The 24,098-nt window shown below is 50.2% G+C and overlaps 1 protein-coding gene across 6 annotated transcripts; it reads right to left on the bottom strand.

The window, feature by feature from the left end:
- Window positions 1–6,078: 6,078 nt before the first annotated feature.
- On the bottom strand, window positions 6,079–22,543 carry LOC146754260 (man(5)GlcNAc(2)-PP-dolichol translocation protein RFT1-like). Of its 6 annotated transcripts, XR_014939050.1 has the most exons (14): window positions 22,423–22,540; window positions 22,219–22,304; window positions 21,993–22,109; window positions 21,416–21,605; window positions 20,689–20,790; window positions 20,110–20,244; window positions 19,338–19,416; window positions 19,017–19,067; window positions 18,149–18,279; window positions 16,882–17,026; window positions 16,164–16,269; window positions 14,839–15,088; window positions 12,161–13,140; window positions 6,079–6,408 (listed from the first exon to the last, which is right to left on the bottom strand). XR_014939050.1 is itself a non-coding variant. In XM_085527843.1 (13 exons), the coding sequence occupies exons 1-13, from the start codon at window positions 22,483–22,485 to the stop codon at window positions 14,223–14,225; spliced, it is 1,491 nt and encodes a 496-aa protein (XP_085383969.1). In that variant the 5' UTR covers window positions 22,486–22,541; the 3' UTR covers window positions 13,254–14,222. The 6 variants fall into 6 exon arrangements, 5 of the variants coding, with proteins under 5 accessions (XP_085383969.1, XP_085383967.1, XP_085383968.1 ...); XM_085527843.1 differs by lacking the exons at window positions 6,079–6,408; window positions 12,161–13,140 and adding an exon at window positions 13,254–14,387 and having other exon boundaries at window positions 14,839–14,959; window positions 22,423–22,541; XM_085527841.1 differs by lacking the exons at window positions 6,079–6,408; window positions 12,161–13,140 and adding an exon at window positions 13,254–14,387 and having other exon boundaries at window positions 22,423–22,539.
- Between the last annotated feature and the right edge of the window lie 1,555 nt (window positions 22,544–24,098).

Raw genomic sequence — 24,098 nt, 5'->3', positions numbered from 1 at the left:
TGCTTCTCTCCACAGGGACTTCAAGCACTCTTGGCAAGAGCTGCTTTGGTTCTTTCTTCAACTGCTTCCAGCACCAGAATCTCCTTTGGAAAAGGATCCCTAAAGAAAGAATCAGCAAATGAAAAAGAATGAGCAATAACCACTTTCCCAGTTTTCTTCTGACATGCAATTTAGACTCTCAACTCTGGCAGGGTCTTAAAATCAGCTGGTTACAAGAACTGTCCCACAATATATCCAGCTTCTGTACAGCTGCCGTTATTTCTGACAGCGAGTGTAATCACAGAATCATAGAATGGCCCGGGTTGGAAGGGACCTCAAGGATCATGAAGATCAATCACCTCCCTGTCCCTGCTGGCCATCCCCTCTTCTGATGGAGCCCAGGGGACCATTTGCTCTCTGAGCTGCAAGAGCACGCTGATGGCTCACGTTCTGTTTTTCATCCACCAGGACCCCCAGGTCCTTCTCTGTGGGGCTTCTCTTAAGGACTGCTCCTCCCAGTCTGTAGAAATGCCTGGGATTCCTCCAGCCCAAGTGCAAAACCTTGCACTTTGCTGTCTTGAACCTCATTAGATTCACCTAGGCCAACCTCTCGGTTGAGCTCCCTCTGAATGGCATCCCTTCCTTCCACTGCATCAGCCGCACCACTCAGCAAACAGCAGAGGTGCACTCCATTGCATCATTGGTGTCACTGATAACCATGTAAAAAAGCACTGGTCCCAAGAACTGGTCCTGAACACCTCCAGGGATCCCACCACCTCCCCGGGCAGCCTGTGCCAGTTAATTCTGTGGGCAGAACTGCCAGTATGAAATATTATGCTATCGTGAAAAAGAAAGAGAAGAAAAGCAAAATTAAGACTAGCTGACAAGCCTTGGCAGGGTGTTCTGCTCTCCTTAAATTTATACCCATTATTCAATTCTCTTTGGAGCTGTCTCCATGCCTCTCTGGAGTTTGTTCTTTGAGAAGAAGCAATTAAGTAAGCTCTCCAATGCCAAAGTGCATACACTACTCTAGGGCTTTGTTGTTTCTCCATGGATCAACAAGGGTGACAAGCCAGAAGAATATGATGAAGAGCCTCATGCATACTCAGTGTAAAAAAAAAAAAAAGCCAATTGTTGCTGGGAAGAAGGTGCATTTGCATTTGTGTCATCTGCAGAGGGTACTGCAGAAATGGAAAGTCTTCCACTGGAGCAAACAAAGGGCTCTCATTTATTGCAATCAAGGCCCAGCGTGTGGATCTCAGAGATCAGACCTACACCCTGCAGCAAAACAGAGACCTGCGTGGGAAAGTTCAGTTTCTCTCTACATCTGTGTAAGAAAAAGCCCACCATGGAATGACAGCTAAGGAAACATCCCTGTGACTCTTCACAGGTCTCTTCTACACTTGGGATCACTGCTACAAAAAGAGCTGTTGACATCATCTCTCGTGGCCAACCTGAGAGAAGAGCAGGAAGGCTGGGATGCTCTTTTTCCTATCTTTCCCTTGATTTCCTCTATATCTTAGGGACGAATCACAGGACAGAACACAGAAATCAAATGGCTCTACAAAGCAGATTGGCCAGTTCAAGTCAAAACAGCCACTGAAAACACCCCAGATGCTGTCTGACAACAGCTGGACTGTCGGGGAGTCAGGTGAATGCAGTCTGCTGGCCCTGGGCAGGAAGAGGACAGCCCAGACTGTCACATACCTTTCACTGAAAGCTGATAGAGCATTTTATCCCCCTCACAGATGCACTGACAACTTCCAGCATCATCCATTGAGACGCTGTGAATTTTCAGGGTGTGTTTCTTCCCCACAATTTGCAGTTCATAATTTTCACTGGCCTTGAGCTCCTTCCCATCCTTCATCCACCCCACAGTAGCGCCTGTGTCTGAAAGCTCAGCCTGCAGTTTGGCTTCCTCACGCAGCCGAGCGGAGATCTTTTCTACATCTTTGCTCTTATTGGTAAATCTCACTGCAGCACCTGTCAGGAGCAAAGACCTCGTTATTTCAATTTAGATCAGGCTAACGTGGTCAATGTTTCCTGCAACATCTCTGAAAAAGTATCACCTTCTGTTCCTGCACTCATCATTGTGTCAGTGCTGAGCAATTCAAGATATTTCATTTGGTCTTCTTGCCGGATTTACTAAGTAAAAATCAACCAAACATCTCCTTCTACTGATTAAGAATGCTCTAAACATGCTTCTGCAGAGGTTTCCACCCAATGACAAACAGGTCCTCCCATAATGAATGTTTATTTGTTCTATTTGGTCATGCAAAGCTGATTGATAGAGATATTATTGGAATGATTGCTCCCCTACTTCTAAACTATTCCAGTGCAATCAGAAAGGCTGTCTGAACCTGGAGCTGAAAGTACTGCTCTATGGTGATGCAGTGGTAAACCTGCTGACTGAATGCACTGGCCAATAGCTGTGAACTGCAGACATTCATCAGCTGGCATGAAGCAATCTGGTTCAGATACCAAGCAGCTGGGTAGATTGGCTTACCCTACACTCAGTGCTATCATGTTTAGGTCATTACCAGGACTCACGTCAGTCCATGGGATGCAATTTCAGGTATTTGGTACAGGCAGTGAATGCCTGCAGCCCCAGTTCTAATCAACAGATCACAGCAACTATGCCTTGACTGTAAGAGGAAAGGAGAAGGATCAAAGCAAATACCTCTCACTCTCATCTTGCTGCTGACATCAACATTTTCGGCAACAAATTTCACTTCTGCTCCATCATCGTTCTTGGTGACGTTCTTTATCATTAGGCTGTGAGTAGTTTGGGTTCTCTTGATGATGCAGGTCTCACTTTCTTGTAAGACTTTACCATAGAGGTACCAAGTGCTGCAACACGTTGTTATAAGGTCAATAGTAAACATGGCATCCCCTCCAGGTACAGCTTCACCAGTTGTTAGGGGGGATTTCACAGCCAGGACTGGTTCTGAGGAAGAACAACATGTATGTCTTAATGCTCTTTAGAGGCAAGTCTGGTATCTCATTTAGAGATGGAAGATTTAATCATAGGCACTTTTCTACTTCTCCCTTTGCATGAGTGCTGGAAGAAGAACTTCTATGCTTCAAATCTGTTACAGAAAGTTCTGCCTCTTGCACATGTGAGATATCAAAAGATAAGGATATTCATGTCTCTGTCACAGAAACAGAACTTGTATCACTTTAGTGGTAGCTGGAGGTTGATAGGAGAACTAGGAAGAAGGGAAAGCCTTTGGTGTGTTAATGCACTACTATCCTTAAAGTCAAAGGAAACATCTTTAGGGAACCAACACAGCTGCTCAGCACACACTGACCCATTTCCATTGGGGTTTTTGTGCTTACCAAGGTGCACGCTTCCTGGGAATTCCAGATACAGGCTCTACCCATGTGCATTGACTGCAGACACTCGGAACTGATCATCAGCCTCTTCAGACAGATTGCTCACCGTGAACTCTGGGACGGGGACATGAGACTCGTGGCACCTCACCCACGTGAAGCCAGTTAGTTTATTGGGTTCCACAATGTAGCCATTGATTGGAATGGGGCGGTGCATCTTCGGAGGGGACCATGCCAGCGTCACTGACGTTTCTGTTTTATTTTTCACCACGGGGTCAGCTGGGGGCTGGGTGGGAGGTTTTCTGGGAGCTGAACAGAAATAAATACAGAAATATTAGCATAAGGTCATGTAGGCTGGAAAAGACCTTCAAGATCAGCAGACTCAACTTTCAGCATGACCTACTGAGTCCCACCATTAACTACTGTGGTACCTGAGGACATACATGACAAGCTTATTCCTGCAGGTATTTGCATAGTGAATATATTCACCCTCTGGCTGATTCTGAACATTTTAGAGGTTAAAATCCCATCAGACTTTTTCACCGTGTGCAGCCACTGATACAGGCAGGAGGCTGGGAATTACCTGATGGGCTCTAGTTACAGACTACTGACACAGTAAAGGATTGAGTTCATTTCATTTTGGCCATCAGAAAGCTTGGTGTCTGGTTTAAGTCATCCATCTAGACTCCAATTATAATCATATGGAGAACAGCGCATTTGGGAGAACTCATCTCATCTTAATAAACCTGAATGAAATCACAGAATCATAGGATCACGGGAGGGCTTGGGTTGGAAGAAACCTTCAAGATCATTCAGTTCTAAACACCCTGCCATGGGCTGGCTGCCCACTAACCAGCTCAGGCTGCCCATCACCCATCCAACCTCGCCTTCAACACCAAGGACAGGCATCCACAGCTTCTCTGGGCAGCCTGAAATGGAAGCAATGAGCCACACGTTGAAGATACTCAAACATTCATGACTGTAGAGAGAGCCAAATACTCCATACATATTGCCTGCCTGGTCAGTGGTATTAAAATGCCAACAACAGACTCATCCAGCTCATTGAAAATGGTGTGAACATGGCGTACAGGATTCTTCCAGCAGCTAGTTAGATCTGCAAAGAGTAAAAATAGGAAATCTCAATGCGATACAATTTTCCCTCATAACATAAATAGAAACGTAACTGTTTTGGGGTGCACTGTTACCAGCCTGTCAGTTGCTGTTGGTCAGTGCTAGATGCCAAAGGTCCCACTAACATAGCATGAAGCCGAAAGCTAGACGCTGGAATCAGATCTCCTGACCTTACCATCAGAAATCGAGATGTCATATTTTGCTCAGAGGTGCCTGCTTGTAGGAGGGACAGCTTCCGAGCTTTTTCTGCTCCGGGAACCAGCTCCAGCTTCAGGATTTAAACAGCAGTCAGAAATTAAACTGAGCTTTGTCACCTCCATCAAACAGAAGGAGTGGTTGGGTGGTACAGCTTTCCAAATAACTTAGAAACTGTCACAACAATCAGATGCCTACCTTTTCTTTTTGAACTTGTTAATACATAGAGCTTAATAGCATCAGAATGCCCCAAGCACTTCAGATAACACGACAGCTGTAAACCCTTCTTTAAGGATTCCTTTGTTTAACCACTGAGTAACTGTAATTCAGTGGTGCTGGTGGGAGAAGGGAAGTCCTAATCTTCCCAGATGGTGAATAGAGTTGATGTTCACATGCAGACTGGTGCTGCAGCACAGCCAGAAACCACTCATTTGGGAAACACAGCACCAAGAAAATAATGGGAATAGCTTCATAAAATCAGGCAGCTTCACCCAAATTTCATGTCAGGTCCATTATTCTTCCTATTTTCAGGAAGAAAGGTTTTCCCTTATTCTTGTAGTTTTATTTTCTTTTCCTTTCATGCAAGCAGCTTTGTAGCTTACAAATTGTTTTCTAATCACCTCCTGGTGTGGACAAATCACACAGGTTTGACTCCATGTTTTACATAGTTACCATTTTATCTTTGTTCCAGTATGGAACTGTACAGTCATAGAATGGCCTGGGTTGAAAAGCATCTCAAAGATCATCCAGTTCCAACCCCCTGCTATGTGCAGGGTCGCCAACCACCAGACCAGGCTGCCCAGAGCCACATCCAGCCTGCCTTTGAATGCCTGCAGGGATGGAGCACTGCAGGGCTGGGCTGAGGGCACAGCCCTTCCACTGCAGGGTCACTGGGGAGCCCTGAACGAGGGCCAGGACTGGGGGCCTGGATGGGGTGCTTGGGCTCTGCACACCAAGCAGGGCACACTGCACCATCCCATCCCATCCCATCCCATCCCATCCCATCCCATCCCATCCCATCCCATCCCATCGCATCCCATCCCATCCCATCCCATCCCATCTAGCTCAGCAACAGCTAGAAACACTGCTGCGTTACCAACACTGTTTTTCTCCTAAAGCCGAAACAGAGCACCAGATGCCAAGAAGGGAAAATCAACTCCGTCCCAATGGAGACCAGAACATGGTTTAATTTGACAGGGGGGGATGCGGGGATGGACTGAAGAAGGACTCCCGGATCCCAACACTGCAGCTGTGGCAAACACACACAGTGAATACAAGGGCTCCTTCCAGACCGAACCTGCCCAAGGACAGGGACGGCTGTGGGGCTCTGGGGCGAGCCCAGGGCAAGAGGAGGGGTTCTATGTGGAGGCGGATGGAACGGGGTAAGATCACAGCCCTGTTACAATGGGCTTTGACCACCAGGAGGCAGAGCTGGAACACGAGGCTCATTCGCCGCTGTTCCTCGCTGCGAGATGGAGCAGAGACCCCCACTCCGAGTTCGAGAGGCTTGGCCAGAGAGGCACGGAGCATCCCGCACCCCCACGGCCCCGCAGGGGCCCGGCGAGGTGCATGGGGTGCAGCCCCAGCAGGGGCCCGTGGGCTCAGCTGAGGATCCTTTTGCCTCCGTCGTGTCACCTCAGGACGAGGATCCCCTGAGCTACATCGACGCCTGCTGTGCATGCAGACCGCAGGTAGTGTGCACTCTGTGCTTCCATGGCTGCCCCTGCCCGGCTGTGCCCAGAGGGTGCCGGGGTCCCCCGATGCCAACCCCTGTAACTCCCCTCCTGTCTCAGACACAGGAACAGAAACTGCGCTTTCTGGCCTGCGTCCGCACTGCCTGCACAGCTGCCATCACGGACAGCGTGGTCCACAGCCAGCTGTGTGACTACGTGCTGAAGGTGGTGCTGTGCATTGAGGTAATGGAGCACTGCAGGGCTGGGCTGAGGGCACAGCCCTTCCACTGCAAGGTCACTGGGGAGCCCTGAACGAGGGCCAGGACTGGGGGCCTGGATGGGGTGCTTGGGCTCTGCACACAAAGCAGGGCACACTGCACCATCCCATCCCATCCCATCCCATCCCATCCCATCCCATCCCATCCCATCCCATCCCATCCCATCCCATCCCATCCCATCCCATCCCATCCCATCCCATCCCGCTGTGCCCACAGGCGCTGCTGCAGGAGGAGCCCGCCGAGCACCTGGACACGGAGCTCCGGCAGCAGGCCATGAGCACCATCGCCGCCATGAGGTACTGCCCCAGCACGGCTTTGCCAGCGTGGAGGCATTGGTCCCAGCCGGGGCCCTGAGCGGGACAGGCTGCAGGGCACAGGGTGCTGAGCGGAGCATCACACCTCTGCCCTCTCTCCCCTCGCAGTGGAGCATGGCTGCTTCCAGAGGGGAAGAACGGTCTCCTGCGTGCCTGCCTCGGCAGTGTCCTCCACCTCCCTTGCTACGAGGACGACACGGACCTGGATGCGGCACTCTACGTGGAGGTGCGCATCAGCTGAGCCCTGGGGACGCTTCCTGGGCACCAGCACCCGGGATGCCCCTCTGCTGCCAGCAGGACGCAGCAGGGCAGGCCGCCCTGACCCCTGTCCTCCTTTGCAGACCATGGAAGCCCTGCACCACCTGCTGCAGGTGCTGGTGAGCAGCGCTGGCCGCTTTGTCCTCGTGGAGCTGCAGAACATCATGGAGGTTTGGATGTGGCAACGCTGGGGTTTGTGGGGATGGTTCAAGGCCACAAAGGAGGGATCCACACGAGGTCCCCCAAGGGCCTGCTGCGGGCAGGGGGTGCTGGCCCAAAACTAGCCCGTGTGGTGTTAGAGGGATGGGTGGGGAGCAGCGGGAAGATGGCAGGGCTGCAGCAGGACAGGGACGCAACCACCCACCCCGCTGCAGCTGGGGAGCAAGGGGAAGGACGAGTGCCCCGTGCTGTGGGCACAACAGCAACTTTTCTCTCCACAGCTCCTGCTGCCCTTTACCACGTGCCAGCTGGCGGCCGTGGAGGAGAGGGCTGTGGTGTGCATTGCCAGGCTGCTCGCCTTCAGCAACACCTGCGTCTTGCCTGAGGTAGGGAGTCCCGGCGCGCTCAGCTCTGGGACCACATCCTGGCTCCCCAGCCAGAGCCCACCTGTGTCCAGGCTTGCACAGAGCCTGGGCTGGGCCCTGCTGCCCACTCAGCCGTGCTGCCTCTCTCCCCAGCTGTGCACCTGCTTCGTTGGAACCGCGGTGTTCCAGCACAAGTCCAGGAGAACCAACGCTTCCCCGTGCTGGGAAAGCTGGTCGGACACCTCATCCTGTCCTGCACTTCCACGGATGACAGGACCAGAGATGAGGCGATTAATGCTGTTCATCAGCTTTTCATCTTCATCGCTGCCCCAAGTGAGAAGAGTTGTGTTGGGCTAGGTCCCTCCAGATGCCCAGACCCCTCACTGACACCGTGTGTGCTCCTGTCCAGGACTGCCATGGCAACCGGAGGAGCGCACAGTACCACAGCTCTGGGACAGCCAAACTTCGCTCCACCAGGAGGTTTCCCGTGAGGACAGAGCCAGAAATATCTTCGAGGTACAAAGAGCAAACCCTGAGCCCACAGGAGAACCCAGGCCTGCAGTGTCAGGAAGAGTGCACGCACTGTCCCCGAGCAGCCCTGGTGCCTTTGGGGCCCTCACGCTTCATATCCCTGGCATCACCCAGCACAGCCTCTGCTCCCAGTTCTCCTGGGACACCTGCACAGCTGAGCAGCCAAGCAGAGGATAAGTCATCCCTCCTCTCCTCCCTCCCACAGGTCCTTCTGAAATACCTCCTGTACCCTGAAAAGGTCAACTTTTTACTCACAGCCATTGAGAGCATGAAAGCACCGAGCCTCCACAGCACCCAGCTGGCTACCCACATGGTGGATGTGCTCACAGGAGAGGCTCGCTTCCCTCCGCAGCAGGTGGGAACCTGCTGCTGCCTCCGCTCCAGCCCTGGGGGCTCTGCTCCATCCCTGGCACTGCGCTTGGCCGGCAGGCAGCAGTGGGGATGGCAGCAGGGCCCTGCTCTGGTGCCATCCCATTCTCACCCATGCTCCCCCCCTCCAGGTGCAAAAGATTGTGAAGGCGATCCACAGCAGCCTGCCTTCCATCAAAGCCAAGCCAGCTCTTGAAAGCCTGAGCAGGGCCTTGCTTGTGCTGGCCAGCAAATTCCCAAAGGAGATGGTCAGCAGCCTGCTGGTCTGCTCTCTCACCTGCTCCAGGTATGGGGCCACAGCCCTCAGGGCTCCTCTCCCCCCCCCTCCCCACCCCACGGCCGTCAGCCAGGCAGGAGCAGCCACGCTGACAGCCCTGGGGACCTGCAGAGTTGCTGTCACCATGTGGAGGGAAATGCTCTCGGAGTCTTCAACCGTGAAGACGGTGCTGCAGGAGGTGTTCCAAGTGCTCATAAACCACACTCTGCAGCACACCTCCCCATTCATCAAGGAGAGGCCACGTGTCCTTGCCCTGGCCGTGAGTTCCTCATTCACCCAGCTGAACCCCAGCTGAGTCCCCACTCCCCTTCCCTGTCCACCCCCGAGCCTTCTTCCTGCCCTGGGATGCATCCATAGACCTGCCTGGGGCTCTGGGGGTCTCCCTCCCCCCCCCTCCCTTTCTCCATCCCTACACTTCTAAAGACGGGATGGAAACCCAGGGGACAGGGCAAGAATCATATCCGGGTGCTTTCTGCAGGCAGCAAGGATCCTACCAGAGATACTCCAGCTGCCTCTGGTCCTCAAGGAGGCTGAAGCCATCTTCCCCCAGCTCTTCCCAGCCCTTCTCCTGCAAGTGTCCTTCACCACGGAGCTGACGCTGCAGGAGGTGGAAATCTTCTGGGAGGGGCAACAGCAGCACCAGCTCACTCCCATCAGGTGCCACATCCCCGTCCCCCTGCTGCACCCAGGGACCCGGTGCTGGGGCTCCTGATGTGACTCGCACCCTTCTCCACCTGCAGGTCCGCGGTGCAATCCTTGAAGGTGCTGCTCTGCAGCGTGGGCCTCCAGAAGCAGATGGAGGCCATCCAGGAGCAGGGGGGCTGGGACGCGCTTCTCAGCACTGTGACCCACCTCCAGGGTGTGCAGGTGGTGGCCAGGTGGGAGCCCTTCCTTGTGGTGTCACGGGGGTCCCCAGTTCTCAGCCAAACTGCAGCCACAGCACCAGAGCCTGTGGCCCCTGCAGCAGTGGCAAGAGGGCTGCACAGCCAGAGCTGCGTCTGCCTGGTTCAGGGCTCACGGTGCCTTCTTATCCCTGCAGGGTGATGAGGGAACTGCCTGCTGCTCTGCGTGACCCCATCTTCCAGCAGCTGGTTGAGCTGCTCAGCACCAACTTCTACTCCTGGGATATGGTGGCCATGGTCTTCCTCGTTGAGGTGAGCAACAGCTGCAGAAGCAGAGAACACCGGAGGCTGCAAGGCCACTGGCAGCACGAGCCCTGCTGCCTCCCTCGGGGCCTGCTGTCTTTCCCCAAGCTGACTGTTAGATCCAGCACTAAGAGCCACGTGTGTTGTTGCAGATGCTGGAATGCATGGACCTCAGCAAAGAGCTGCACCGCATCATAGGAATCTTTGCCCACTATCTGCAGAGCAAGAGGGTGGGCATGCAGCAGCTGGTGCTCAGGGGCATCCTGCAGCTCAGCAAGAGGCAGGACACGGTGAGCAGGGGTGGCCAGGAATGCCACAGGTTGGGCTGGGCCTGCCATGGGGCTGTAGCGGGGCCATGTACAACTCGGCAACTCTTCAGGCAGTGAGGAGCTGGTGCGCTCTGCCCACCCCATCACTGCCTGCTATTCAGGGCTGGTACCGGAGTAGCCTTGCCCTCATTACGCTTGCTGCCGTACCTAAAGGATGGGGTGTTTTTCCCCACAGGCAAGGACAATGATCATCTTCCTGCCGTGCATCATGGAGCAGCTGCAGGATGCAGATAGTGACATCCGTGCCACGGCCCTACCAATATTCAGCAACCTGCTGCACCTCCTGAAGGAGGTTAAGCTCAGCGTCATGGCTCTGGAGCTGGCCGGCAAGCTCCCAGCTCTGCTTAACGATGTAAGGATGATAGGGAGTCCAGCACACGAGGGATGTGACTGCCAGCCCAGCGTGCCCATGCCTGCTGCCTTGTGACAGCGCACCAGGGGACTTTCCTGGCCGCTCACCAGGTTCAGGCACTGCGTGGTCCTGGGCAGACTTTCCGCTGGGCAGAGCTTGCACACTTTGGAGCAGTTCTGAGGGCATCCTCAAGATCTGCATCCTCTCAGCTCGGAGATTTTGCCCCCACTTCACTGGTGGTGCTGTCCCTGCTTGCCATGGACTTGGAGCTGCTGACACAGATGTCCTTCCTTCCTCCTCCACAGGAGTCTGGCACGGTGCGTCAGCTCTCCATCGACTTCTTCCTCAAAACGCTGAGCTTTGTGGAGGGCCAAGAAAAGAGGAAGATGCAGAAGACGGTGTGCAGGAACCTGGTCCTGCTGTATCTACACCTGCACGATGAGGAAGAGAACGTGTCCAAGGTGGGAATCAGGTTCATCTGGGGGAGGGTGATGCTGCTCCCGTGGTGCCCCCCATACATCAAGAGTACTGCAGCCCACAGCAGCATCAGCCCCTGCTGCTGCATCCTCCCTGCAGAGGGGCTCTGGGGACACGGGCTCTGCGGCTGCTCGGGCTGCGGTGCTATCTCAGCTCTTTGGCAGGCCTCCCAGAAAGCCCTCCTTGGTGCTGCACGGTTCCTGCGCTGGAGGAAGCTGGAGCACCTGGTGCAGACAGAGCAGTTCTGGCAGATCAGCGACTGCATGGTGTGTATGCGCAACAGTATGCCCATTCCCACACCCCAGGACAGGGTCGGGACCAGCCTGCACTGACCTCACATTCTTCCCTCTTCAGCTGACCAAGAGGAGGAGACAGAGTGCAGCGCAGGACTACCTGGGCGACTGCCTGCTCTACCTGCAGAGCCTGCAGGAAACCCTGCGACTGGAGGCCGTGAGGTTCATCGGTGAGCCACGAGGCTGAGCTTCCCCCATCCCCGGCCCTCCATGCTGCACCCACGGAACAGTGGGGGTCGCTGACGGGGCTTTGTGTTCGCAGGGCTCTTAGGGCGGCACATGAGGGATGAGCAGCGGGCTGACAGAGAGCACATCTACCAAAGTAAGCCAGGGAGTGGGATGTTGGGGCAGCCAGCAGGTGACATGCCTGTCCCTCGCTCCCTCCTGCCAGAGGGGAGAGCTGGGTCATCATGCCTCTCTGTTCCTCTTATCGCAGGCCTTAAGGGAATGAAGCATGACCCCAGTCCAGCTGTCGCTTCCTTGGCCCTTCAGACGCTGAAGATCCTGAAGGAAACGAGGCCACATCCACAAGGAGCCATTGGGCAGCTCTCCACCAGGCTCCGTGGCACATGGAGGAGGTGGCGCTCCTCCCGGGCAGACAGCTGAGCGCCCTGCAAAGCTCCCAGCATCTCCTGCCTGCTGCTCAGCCCCACTCCTCGGGCACATCACTTCCCTTTGCCCCATCGCCCACACAAATTGTGCTTTTGGAAAGTAAATGGGAGTCGTTAGGACTGGCCCTAGTATCCAGTTTTCATAGTGACTGGGCCCGTGTGCTGCTTTGTAACCTGTTATACTGCAGATAACAGCGGAGCGACATAATGGGAGAATTTCTAGCATTTCCAATGCAGTCTCAGGAACTGCAATTATTAGGCATTATCCAGGTTATTATCCAGTGTGCTTCTATTTTATTAATAAATTGGATGTGAATCAAATAGGATCTAATGTTACCAATGCTGGAATCTATGGGAATAGGCATTTGATGTGTTAGTAATGCTGGTTACAATGCTGTTAGCCTACCAATGAGCCTTTTCTAAATTGGAGAAGACAAAACCTGGACAGAAATCTCGGGTGAAGGGGATGTTCCTGTATCATAGTGTGTTCACTTCCTTTCAGCCCGCTCATCAGGATTTGTAAACTATGACCGTGCATCACTTGAGACAAAGCTGTTGGGTGCACCTGGGCTGGAGTCAGGGAGGTCACAAGTACCTGATGGGGGCGGTCACATGTACCGGTATATACTATTTGTTGCAAGGCATTAAATTCGTTCTTTTGGCATTACGCACTGTGTGTGAGTCTCATCTGTTCCCCATGTGCGGAGGCACGGTACTTTCACACGCAGCCTTGACTTGTCGCCGGATTTGGAGGCGACAGTTAAGAAAACATTTCTAACAGAACCAAACATTTCTAACGGTACCACAGTGATACCAGAAAGCATTTCACCCCGTCAGCTCTGTCCATTGGTACCAACTCCTCACTGCCATTGGAAGTGAAGATGCTTCTAGAGCTGTCTCAGGACCTGTGGAGTTTGCTATGTGATGACAGTGAAGTCTTCATGCTGTACGTCTCAGCACACTCGGCATTTCCTGCTCCACTCAAACCATGTGAAGGGAATGCTGGTTGTTACAACGTGCTGCTCGTATGCTCTGAAGTCACATCTTAGACCAGCAATACGACATGGCGCCCTTAGGAAACAAAATTCAATGCTTTATTGCTTCTGAGCATTGACATTTTCAATAAATTAAATCAACACAAAGGTTTATAACAAACACAAAAAGGAGTAACCAGATGAAAAACCTCGTTGTAAGAAAAAGCAGCATTTTTTTAATCCAAAAGCAAGAGATCCAACACGCACAAACCCAGAAGGAAATCTCATTCAACATACACAACGTTCCACTTTGCAGAAAGGCGAGACAAATCTGCTCATAACTGCACTGATCACCTCAGGTAGGAACAGAACAGCAGTGAAGTCAATGATATTTAACTCTACCTTCTGGAACTTGGACGTGACTGTAATTCACAGCTGTTGTTCGGCACTGCTCAAAAACCCACCACACTTCTGTCTAGAGAAAAGCTTCAGAGCATTTCTGACAAGCTAATCGATTCTCTCCTTACATGAATGATGCTGACAGAAGTAAACTCACACAGCCAGCTTGGACTTGGACACGCTGCATATTCCAGTAGCTTCCCTGCAAGTACCAGAACTGTCTGTTTAATGCTTCTCACTTCAGGGCACCGATAACTCAGGTTTTTCTGCGCTGCATTACGTTCCACTTTGGTACTGGTTTCGTGCTTGGTCCTCGCTCCAGTGTTTGCTTCAGGTTTTGGTTCTGGTTTTTGTTTTTCAACATCAAACCATTTCTTTGCTAACTTTTTCAACAGCCCACCATCCTCAATAAGGGTATTCTTAATTACATGTTAATTAAGACGTAAGCCATACAATGCCTTCATATATGTCTCCCTACCAGTAAGAATGGGAGCTCCCCACATTAATTCTGGCCATCAGTTCATGTCAGGCAGGTGCACTACAGACCTTCATCACCAACGAGGCTGTTGGAAGAAAAGCTAAGAACGAATGATGCATGAAGAGAAAATTACTCGGCTCTCTTTCACTGTACAGAGTAGTTCAGTCAGCAACCACTTATACTGTCACTATCAATACTTCCAACAAACTCATGTGGAAACCTTTATCCAGGCAGACCCGTGCAAAGAATACAACCCTCCATAATTGCAGCCACGAACAAGAATTATTCTGCCCACGAGCATTTCATGTTCCTTTCTTCATATACTGGGAGAGGAACTGGCTTCTGACAAAGTGGACCAGCTTGGTCTCTGTGCAGAACATGGTAATGGTGGTAGCTGCAAAGCACAGCGCCCCAATGCTGATGTGAATCAGCCTTGACATCCAACCCTTATCGCAGCAGAAGAATGCCTAAAACAAAGGAAACCAGCAACTGAAGGAAAACCAGTTGGCACAAGGTAGGCCAGCTACATACATGATAGATGTTGTTGTTTTATTCCCCCTGCACTGCTTTTTTATTTTTTTAACCGAATCTTTAGTGACCATTTCTTTGCACTATCACCATCAATTACCAAGAACTAAGAATGTGGATATACAGATGGCCAGCAGAACTGTCTGACTCATTAGGTACACAGTTCTCTGCCACCTGGAGAAGGCAAGCAGGCACACATCTGAAGATCAATATAATTGCATGTCTTTGTTTCATTTTTAATAGATCTATACGCAGCCTTGCAAGATGTAATGGAAATCTCCAAGGCTATGGTTGTAAGCCTTTCCTGTTGATAATATTTCTTTCCTTCTGGTAATGAAGCCATCTGACAAACCTCCGCAGTGAAAGGAACATCCCGAGGCAGATACTTACCTCTGAATAAACAGTAATTCCTCCACTTATGACATAAGCGAGTATTAAAAACGGTGAGGGAAGCAAGCCTGTCAAAGGTCTGTAGGAGCTTTCCTTGAAGTACTCATAGATGTACTGGATGCTGTGAGCAATGCGAATACCCATATTAAAGCAGTTGGCAAGGATGAAGCCAACACTTCCGTGCCAGCGGGTCAAGAAATAAGAGATGCACAGGAACACGAAGGACAAGGCCAGCATAACAAAATTGTACCTAGGAAGAAGAAACAATATAAACAACATATGCAGTTGCACTATTTAATTACTAAACTCATTTTCAGAAGATAAAAATCCATTCGCTTTCTAAAACATGGGAGCAACAACTCCTGTCATCTGCTAACAGCCGGCAAGGCTGAGAAAAGAAATGCAGCACAAGAATGAAAAATACGTTGAGTAAACTAAACCAACAACTACTTTAAGTGAAGGAAATTCTATCCTACTATTCACCTGTGCATTCACTTCAGAAAACCTACTAACAATAATTAGCAGTATCAAACACTGAGGACTTTTTCCTTCTCTATTTGGTACTGAAGAACAATAACGCTCAATAGGGTGACACTTAGTCCTGCTCCAAACAGTGGCTTTAAAGAGAAGATCACACTTGGAAAGGGGGACAAAAGCAGTCCTTGCACATCTAAAAAGAATTGCTCAATTGCTAAACTGCTAAAAGAGGATCTCTTTTAATTAATGACCTAAAAAAAATAAAGGCCTAATTAATTTGGAACAGAGCTGTAATAGACAACAGCCACAGAAGTGAAACAAGTCCGATGGCAGCCATCAGGTTGCAGTGCCAACACACCACAACAGAGAACCAAGAAAACATCCAGGCTGCAAAACATCACAGGAAGTCATCTTGTCCAGAGCTCTCCTCAAGGCCGATAAACCACTGAACTCATGTCATCCCAAATGTGATCTATAGAAACTGTGACTGAGAAGTTTTAACAGCTGCAAGACTTTAAGGAGTTTAACATAACAGTCCACCTTAAAAACTGAAGCTTCTATTCACGTACATGTACAGAAAATAAGACTTCACATTAAATTACTTTCCCAGTTTGCTGTGTATTAAAAGCTAATAACCTTGTCAGTTCGGATCCTTTTTACCCAAAGGTTTAAACTAAAGCTTTTACATCGAGGTCTGCACACAGTCCTTAAAACGACTGCAAAAAGAAACTGCCTTCTCAGTAACAGAAAAGCATTTCCAAGCGAATATCCAAGCAGAACAATTGTTCCCCATCTGCATGCTTAACTCCATGCAAATCACACACAGATGCACTGGGGGTACTCCTCACCTGTCCACTTCTTCTTTGCACATCGAAGCAAACGTGAAACATTCTGTTACTCCATTGACAGCAAGAAATAGGACATACAACGAGTAGCACCGGAGAAGATCGGGACCTACAACAAAATAAAGACAGCAGCATTACAAGGATAAAGAGATCATTATTTCTTTTATAAAGCCACAGTTTCATACTCCACAACAGAAGCTGTAACATTATCACCGATGATAACAGCAACTTCTGTGTCCCTTTGAGAAGCTTCTGGTCTGGACATCTTGACAAGATGACAAACAGAATAAACAAAGCAAGGGGAACCCAAACACAAAGTACAAGGCGGCAGCAGCTATTAATGTAACAGACAAGATCTCCTCCACAAAAGTGGTGGTTGTATTTATTGGGCCATAAGCTGGTACACGTGACACAAGTCAGGAAAAGCCAATGCTTTATCCTTCCTTCCTTGTAAACCTCCTAATATTGTTAAAACTACTGCTGGGCTACATTCCAGCCTCTGCAAGCATCCCTGCAGGTAACTTTGGGAGCTGTGGTGCTACAGTTGGAATATTCTAAATGCATGCATCTACAGGAGGGCAAAGCAATCAAATAATTCTACCAGAATGAGGCTACTTGAAGCTCCTTTTAACCTGAGCTGATTTTTTTCAGACAGAAAGCTGACCGAGCCAAGAGCTCAGAACAGAGCTGAGAAACAAAAAACACAGCTAAAGCTTTTTACCTGTTCCAGAACTGAGCATTGAACCTCCATAAATATCCAGAGCCAGCTGAGAAAAGGCACATCCAAAAACAGCAATGGTAAGGCCAATCAGAAGCACCAGCTTCAACAGCAGTTCTAACACATTCGAAGCCATAGCAACATCATCCTGGAGAAAAAAACAGAAACAAAACAACAAAACCCAGCAGTCAATTACACGAACTAGAACCAGCACAACTGCTGCTGTCACCAAGAGAAACTGTTCCAGGGGGAAAAAGTCCACTGGCACAATGCAAGGCACAGCCAAGACTATTTTTTGGTATTGACACACCTACACACTTGGTCCTGGCTTCCAGCTGTGCTCAGGTATTCTTATTCTCTTCCGTATTATATGCAGAACTCTCAACAAAGATCAGCCATTGACAGCTCTGTTTCAGGGCTTAAGGAAAGGGGCAAACAGCAGCCAGTAAATAGCAAAGAAAAGCACAGCATTTGCCCAGGGCCACAGCCTGAATCACCAAAAGGGCCACGTCTTCATTGTTACACTGGACTACAAGTTTCGCCACAGCATAAGGAGCCACTTGTGAGTTCTGTACATGGTAAGATGCAGCTGCCCACACCCCTCATGAGGAGTCAAACCTCCTGCCAGGTGCACGGGATAAGCCCACACACAAACACACCATGAACACTCCACGTCAAACACACACACAGGTACACCTCTGTCAGCCTACCATTAACGTGAGACACGACACTTGGCTGACTGGGACCTTCCTATCTGACCAAGAATTTCTTCTAGAGCATACAGAAACCTCTCCTTCATGTAACCATCGTTACTGCGCAAACAATCCCAAAGCTCAGCCAAAACACAGCTGTCTTCCTCTGGAAAGGGCACCCTCTGAAGCGCTCAATGCTTACCAGCCTGTTGTATTTTCAAGTCAGTCAAATATTGTCAAGTGCCACTTATTTGCTGGAAAGAGATTGAACCTACAGTAATTGCCTCAGCACAGCTGCACAGACATGGTGCACAAGCACCATGCTGTTGGAGTAGAGGATTTTAACTTCAATTACCAGACAATGCAGCATTATGTCATTGCACCTCGTAACTCCTACTTCGCTACCTTTTTATCCATTTGCTTTTTGTCCAGACTCCTTCGGCATGGTCTCCACTTCAAGTTTCTTTCCAAATATCTTTACACTCAGTAATTTAAACACACGTCAGTCACACTCCTGATACAATTGATCTCCAACAGAAGGTAAGCATTTCATGTGGAACCAATACTAACAAACGTACCTGCTTCTGATCCTTTACATTCTTCCCTCTTTCCAATACTTGAGCGAAAAAGACATAAAAACTCTCTTCAATAGGCAAAAAGATGAACCTGGCCACCAGCGACCCGAGATTATTCACGATATCATACACACCTTCACAAACAAAACACACCAACAAGCTGTCACTTTTTTTCTGGCACAAATTCCTATTCCACATTTCTGATAAACAAAGAGAGAACCAGTGGAACTTAATGCAGCATTAGAGCAAATCTAGCAATAGCCCCAGACACCCCCAGGCAGCCCCTTCAGTTCTTACTACAGAGGAAGATAAAAGATCCAGATGCAAGAGAATCAGCCTGTGGCGCAGCCAGTGCTGTCACCTGAACTGCTGCTGCCATTCATTACTCTGTAAGGACACTGCTTTTATGGAGCACATTCAGTTGGAGATGTGATGCTACACACAACAGTGTTCCTGCTGTAACAGCTAACAGACTGCAAAGGAAGACAACAGGGCCAAGAAAATGAAGAGAAGGAACTGCAATGTATCAGATACTATGCTGCCTCCTTCCAAGTTTTTAAAACAGAAACAAGACGCACAGCAGAAGAGGCACAACTGCCAAGTTTTGATCCAAGGGAGAAGCATTCCTTAAATCCACGACCCTCAAACAAGTTGCTCTGGTTTTGTTTCTTGTTTTTTGGTGTGTGTTATATTTAATAACCATTTACCCATCATTCTCTGAAATGCACCTCAACGTCCCAGCGCCACTGAAATCCTCCAACATTTTCATGTTATTTTCAAATGGTTTCTAATATTTTCAGTATTTTCAGAAGCAGACAAAAAGGAGCAACTAGAAAATGATGTCATTGTTGCACAGCATCGCCACACTCACCCCGATCGCCAAAGTTTATCACATTCAGAAAAGTCATCACGTATTGCTCACCTGAAGTTGAAAACACAGAAGTAAGGACAAACCCCCACATCTCTCCCCGTGTGTGTCCAGGCCCTGCTAACAGGACGCATTCCAGAGACATGTCCAGCAGGACGGTACAGTTCTGATCCTCCACAAACCTTCCGTAACTGCACCTGGCTTGCCAACACCTGCTGGTGCCGCTCTGACCACCATCCCCTCCCAGCCTTCCCAGGCTCCTTGTCCATTTTGTGACCTGTATCCACTTTCCTTCCCCCAGCATTCCCACACATCGAGCCTCACCCTCTGTCAAAATCTGCTTCAGGAAGGACTGTTTGAAGAAGCTCCAAGTCAGCCATGCTTCCTTCCAGTTAAGGAAAGCCTGCAAAATCAAAGAAGCAGCATCACCCTGGTCTGGCTGACTTTCTCCCTTGTGGAAAATCACCATCTTTGCAGATACACAAAGGAACTGCATAAGTTTTCTACAGAGTAAATCACTCAACAGTAACCAGAGAGGGGGAAAAGTTGTTTAGCAGACCAATATAACTCTGCCCCTCACAGTACTGTACATCTTTCAGTGCTCTTCAAAGCACTCCTGCAAGCCTCACAAGACAGAACTGCCTTCATGTCCTCAATCTCTCAGTCTCTTCCTCATCTTTGCCTTTTCATTTCTTTCTTTGCCCCATTTCCTTTTTGGAGGACATCAGAGATCTGAGTATCTGCAGGACGCTGTGCACCACCACGTTCTGTCTGAGGAGAAGTTGAAGTACCAGCTCTGTAAGACAACCCTGGATTCTCTTCTACCTGATACCAGCTCACTCCCTTTAACACTGTAAATGTTCCATCTCCAATCAACAGATGAGGCAGCCAACGAGGCCCAGAAACAAAGAGCTCCAGGTTCACTGTGGTTTTCTGACAAGGATTTGAATGCAACAACTGTGAATGGAATTTTATGCAACCATGCTTCCTAACCAGCCATGGTGTCCAGGAGCAGAAATAATCTCTCAGTCACTCCATCAACTCCAGTTTTCAAAGCGCTCTCGTCAAAGACTTAAGAATGAACTGTGTGACCCACCTTATCCGCCATCCAGTTAGGTAACAGGCCTTTCATTCTTGTAATCGGAAATGACTTCTTTGTTGCTTCAGGAGACCCCAAGAACTTTGCAAAACAAACCACATAGCACAGCACCAGAACACTGGTGTACAAAAGCTGGAAAGACAAGGAAGGAAAAAAACAAAGAATGAGTGAGAACTCAGTGAGAAGTGAAGGCAGTTCTTCCTCCTGTCAACTCTGAACCTAGCTGAAGGCGTTACTGTAACTCCCCTCCCCACACACAGAGTACTGTTGATTTAAATTCATTTTAATCAGCAGATCAGCATCACAGCCCTCTGCCCTCAAGAACAGCTAAAGCACACACAACGTAACAACCTTATTCACAAAATGTACCTTTAGGCACACAACAAAGGTGCCCATTAAACTGACTGGGCTCAACGCGCCAAGTAACGTCTATCACCAAAATCCTTCACATTTAAACCCTCACCTCGGAGGAACATTCTCTCACCTCCTCAGTGTTATCTAGCAGGTTAAATGTCACAGACAGCAGCAAAGAACATTTCAGAGCAAGAATTTATATACAGAATACAGGAAACTTACCTGAGCCAAGGAAAAAATGTGAAGGCCCCATTGCGGATAAAGGATGACTAAGATAACTGTCAAAGTGCATTTTGACACTATCGAAAGGCTTTCAGCAATTACCTTCAAGAAAGAGAAAATAGACAACGCTCATTTTTGCCAGCTTAACCACCTACAGGAAGGCAAAGCACTCCAGTTTCACACACACAACCCACAAAGGACCTGTAAGGCATTCACAGTCAGTGTGGCTACCACAGTTCTGCTGCTGCATTGACCACCTCACGCTGCAGCATCTCTGCACATTCTCAAGTCTTATAGGGCACTTTTCCCCCATCACACTGCCCCGCTCCCTTGTGTGGGACCCACATGGGAGTAAATCCTGCTTGGCACAATCGTGACCCCAGCTGCTGCATTTCACAGCCTCACACCGACAGTGAAAAGCAGAAGTGTGGAAGGCGTCTGTGCCTCCCTCTGAGCAACACTTGTGATTATACATTTAATGAGCATTAGGGAGGTAACTTCTAAACAAATTAACTTCCTTTTTTAAACAGGAGCAAATTAACGTTACAAATACATTATGACTACATCGTACAGCACGAAGCAACCCATAGCTTCATTTGTTTTTTAAGCACCCCTGAACATGCACAGATCCAGTTCAGGAATCTGGTCTTCATTTCCATTACGTCACTTTTTCAGCACGAAGTTTCTCCGTCCCACACAGCCCTATGCTCACAGCTTCCCTACTAACCTTAAGCCTTACAAACAGGTGAGCCTGGGCTAAAACCCAGAATGGCTCCCCTAGAAGCTCAACAACTGCAGAGAGGCCAAACGCCACCACGCCAGCCTGATAGTGAGGAACCACGGATGGATCCGGAACTTCAAGTACGTGCAGCCAGACAAAGCCCAGGAAAACAGACCAGAAGACACCAAGAGGGACTCTAAAAAGTTAATGTAAAAACAGTCAGGTTTCCTTCAGCAGAAAAAAGAACAAGAGAAAATCTGATTCAAATTTCCCACACTGCTGTACTTTACGTATGTCGAAAGAGATCAGACAAACTCATTGCTATTGTAGCTACAAGTTTTGGTGTAAAACCTGTCAGTGCGAGCTACTACTTGCAGCTATGAGTCTGATAGCCCCAATGTAACTGTTACAGTGAGCCTTCCAGGCAACGGCAGTGGAGTCAGCAGAAGAAAACATGCACGGCATGCAGTGCAGACACGGGCTGCAGACACGGGCTGCCTCGTGCAGGTCCCGCTGCAGGACCCGCCGCCTCCTCCAGCCGGAACCAGGAGTGAGCTCTAAAGCAAAGCGGAGCCGCTCTCACGTCAGCCACAGCAGGTTGATGGTCGCGGCCCAGCTCCGCTCCGCGCCGCCGCTCAAGCAGGCCCTGCGGAACGCCTCCCTGGCCAGGAACACCGCGGTGGAATAGAGCAGCGTCAGCCTGCGGGAGACACGACAGGACACGGGGTCGGCCCCGCTCCGTGCCAAGGAAACCCGGCCACCAGAGGCGGTTCCCGGCGGCTCCCATTGCCGGGGCAGCGCGGCGTCACCTCACGCTGACGACGCCGAGGAGCTCCCTGGACAGGTAGCGCAGCGTCAGCGCGTTCAGCCCGAAGGTGACCGCCCGGAACAGCACCTGCGGGGGAACGGGGGAGGAAAGCGCTGCCGGGGGGCCGGGCCGGCTCCCGCGGGCGCCGCCCAGGAGGGCGAGGAGCGGGAGGAGGCGGGGCCGGGGGTCCCGGGTCGGCCCGCACCTGCAGCAGGGCGCTGGACGAGGCCAGGCGGGCGGTCTGACGGAGAGCACCGACGGCCGCCATGACACCGAGCGACCGGCCGGAAGGACGGCGTCGCGCCGCGATGACGTCACGAGGGGGCGGACGGCAGCAGAGCTGAACCCGACCCGTGTGGTGCCTGTCAGCAGGTGGCGGCGGGGTGACACAGCGGGGTGTGCAGCGATACAATGTACGGCCTCAGTGTGCGGGGAAATGGCAGCCAGAGGCGTCCAGCTCCACTTGTGAATGTGGATGGAGCACAAGCAGCGCGTGTGAGCGCAGTGATGTGGTGCATTGCAGCACTGGGGGCACGGACAGGAAAGAAAAGCCCCAGATCTGGCCATGCAGCTTTTAGCAGCACCGCATTTGGCTCTTGTTCTTTGCTGGCCAAAACACGGAGCTGCTGGTAGTGACAGTGCTGAGACACGGCGCTTTGTAGCTGACACTGCTCCACACAACTGTGCTGTTGTGCTCTTTGCACCCGGTGCAGTTCCCATGGAAATAAACGGCAGGCATTACTTTTGGAGCAGCCCGTACAATACAACTTCACCACCTCATTTTATCTGTGCCTTATCATCCTACCTAAAATGTAAGACACTTTTCTGAGAATCCAATAGTACCGAAGGTTCATCGTAAGAGACACTTCAGGAGTCACCTCAGGCTGTTCTAAGCGGTAGAACACTCCCATCGCATCCTGAGGAATGTGGAGAGGTTCAAAGAAGAGGCTCTGACCCCACGCCTGAGGCTAAACCAGCACTGACATCCTCCGTGCACACCATACTCCTAACATTCCATGTCTGATGTGGAGCAAACTCCTGTCCATCCGCACACAAAACCTGATGCGATCAATTATGCTGAAAGCACAATACAGAAAGCAAAAACCTGTTCTCTGTCTGTGGCGAACCTGAAATCTTTCCAACAGAAACAGAGCCCCACAGCATCCCTATGGGAGCAGCAAGGCACAAATGCCACTTCTGACTACTGCAGTGACACCATACCCCGAGCCTGTGACTTGAATCACTTCATCCTCTCACAAACATTACATTGTACAGAACGAAACCCCGTAATGTTGTCAGTAACGTTTCCGAAGGGTATATGCAGGTTCACTGCAGCCTAGGAGAGAGCTAGCCAGGAAACCATGGAGTCAGCCTTGCTTTTTTATTGAATTATGGCAGTTTTCCAGACCTTTGTGTGATTATTAAAACAAAAGAGAGAACTGTGGTGCTTAACAATGAGATCAGATCAGCGGTACAGAGAGTGGAATGTGTAATTTGCAACAGGGGAGGCCCAAAATCAGACTTGCCTTGTTAAACCATACAGATAAAAGGGTGAGCAGCCCTTTTCACTGTGCAACACTGGGTTTTTCAACCAAATCCATGTGAGGCTGCTATGAGCTTTGCGTGTCATTTTCTTGAAGCACATGACGACTCACCAATAAAAAGTGAGCTCATTCAGTCTGCTGGCTGTTTTGCAGCCCAGGCTTACATTTGGTCCCTTTTTACCTCTGAGCCAAAGTCTAGCATCGTTAGCAAGAGGCCAAGCTAAGACATTTACTTACACGCAATACCATTTAACCACGTTAATAATGCAGGACATCAGGTGGTTCCAGCTGGGTAGTGCAGTGAAGACATATCAGCTATTTGCTCAGAACTGAACTG

The sequence above is a fragment of the Coturnix japonica genome, chromosome W (assembly GCF_054131305.1).
Source record: "Coturnix japonica strain WE chromosome W, WE-NBRP24, whole genome shotgun sequence".
NCBI classification, from domain to species: domain Eukaryota; kingdom Metazoa; phylum Chordata; class Aves; order Galliformes; family Phasianidae; genus Coturnix; species Coturnix japonica.
Note: the sequence above shows the minus strand (reverse complement) of the source record. Positions and strands in the feature narration are given on the sequence as shown.

Bases quoted from the DNA above. Each gene is read 5' to 3' on its own strand.
- LOC146754260 (XM_085527841.1), bottom strand. From the start codon at position 22,485: ATGGCGGCCGTCGGTGCTCTCCGTCAGACCGCCCGCCTGGCCTCGTCC. The intron at 17,027-18,148 runs GTACGTTTGTTA...TTTTTTCTCCAG, and splicing joins ATGTAAAGGATCAGAAGCAG to GATGATGTTGCTATGGCTTC. The intron at 16,270-16,881 runs GTAAAAAGCTTT...ATTTTGTTGTAG, and splicing joins AATGCTCAGTTCTGGAACAG to GTCCCGATCTTCTCCGGTGC.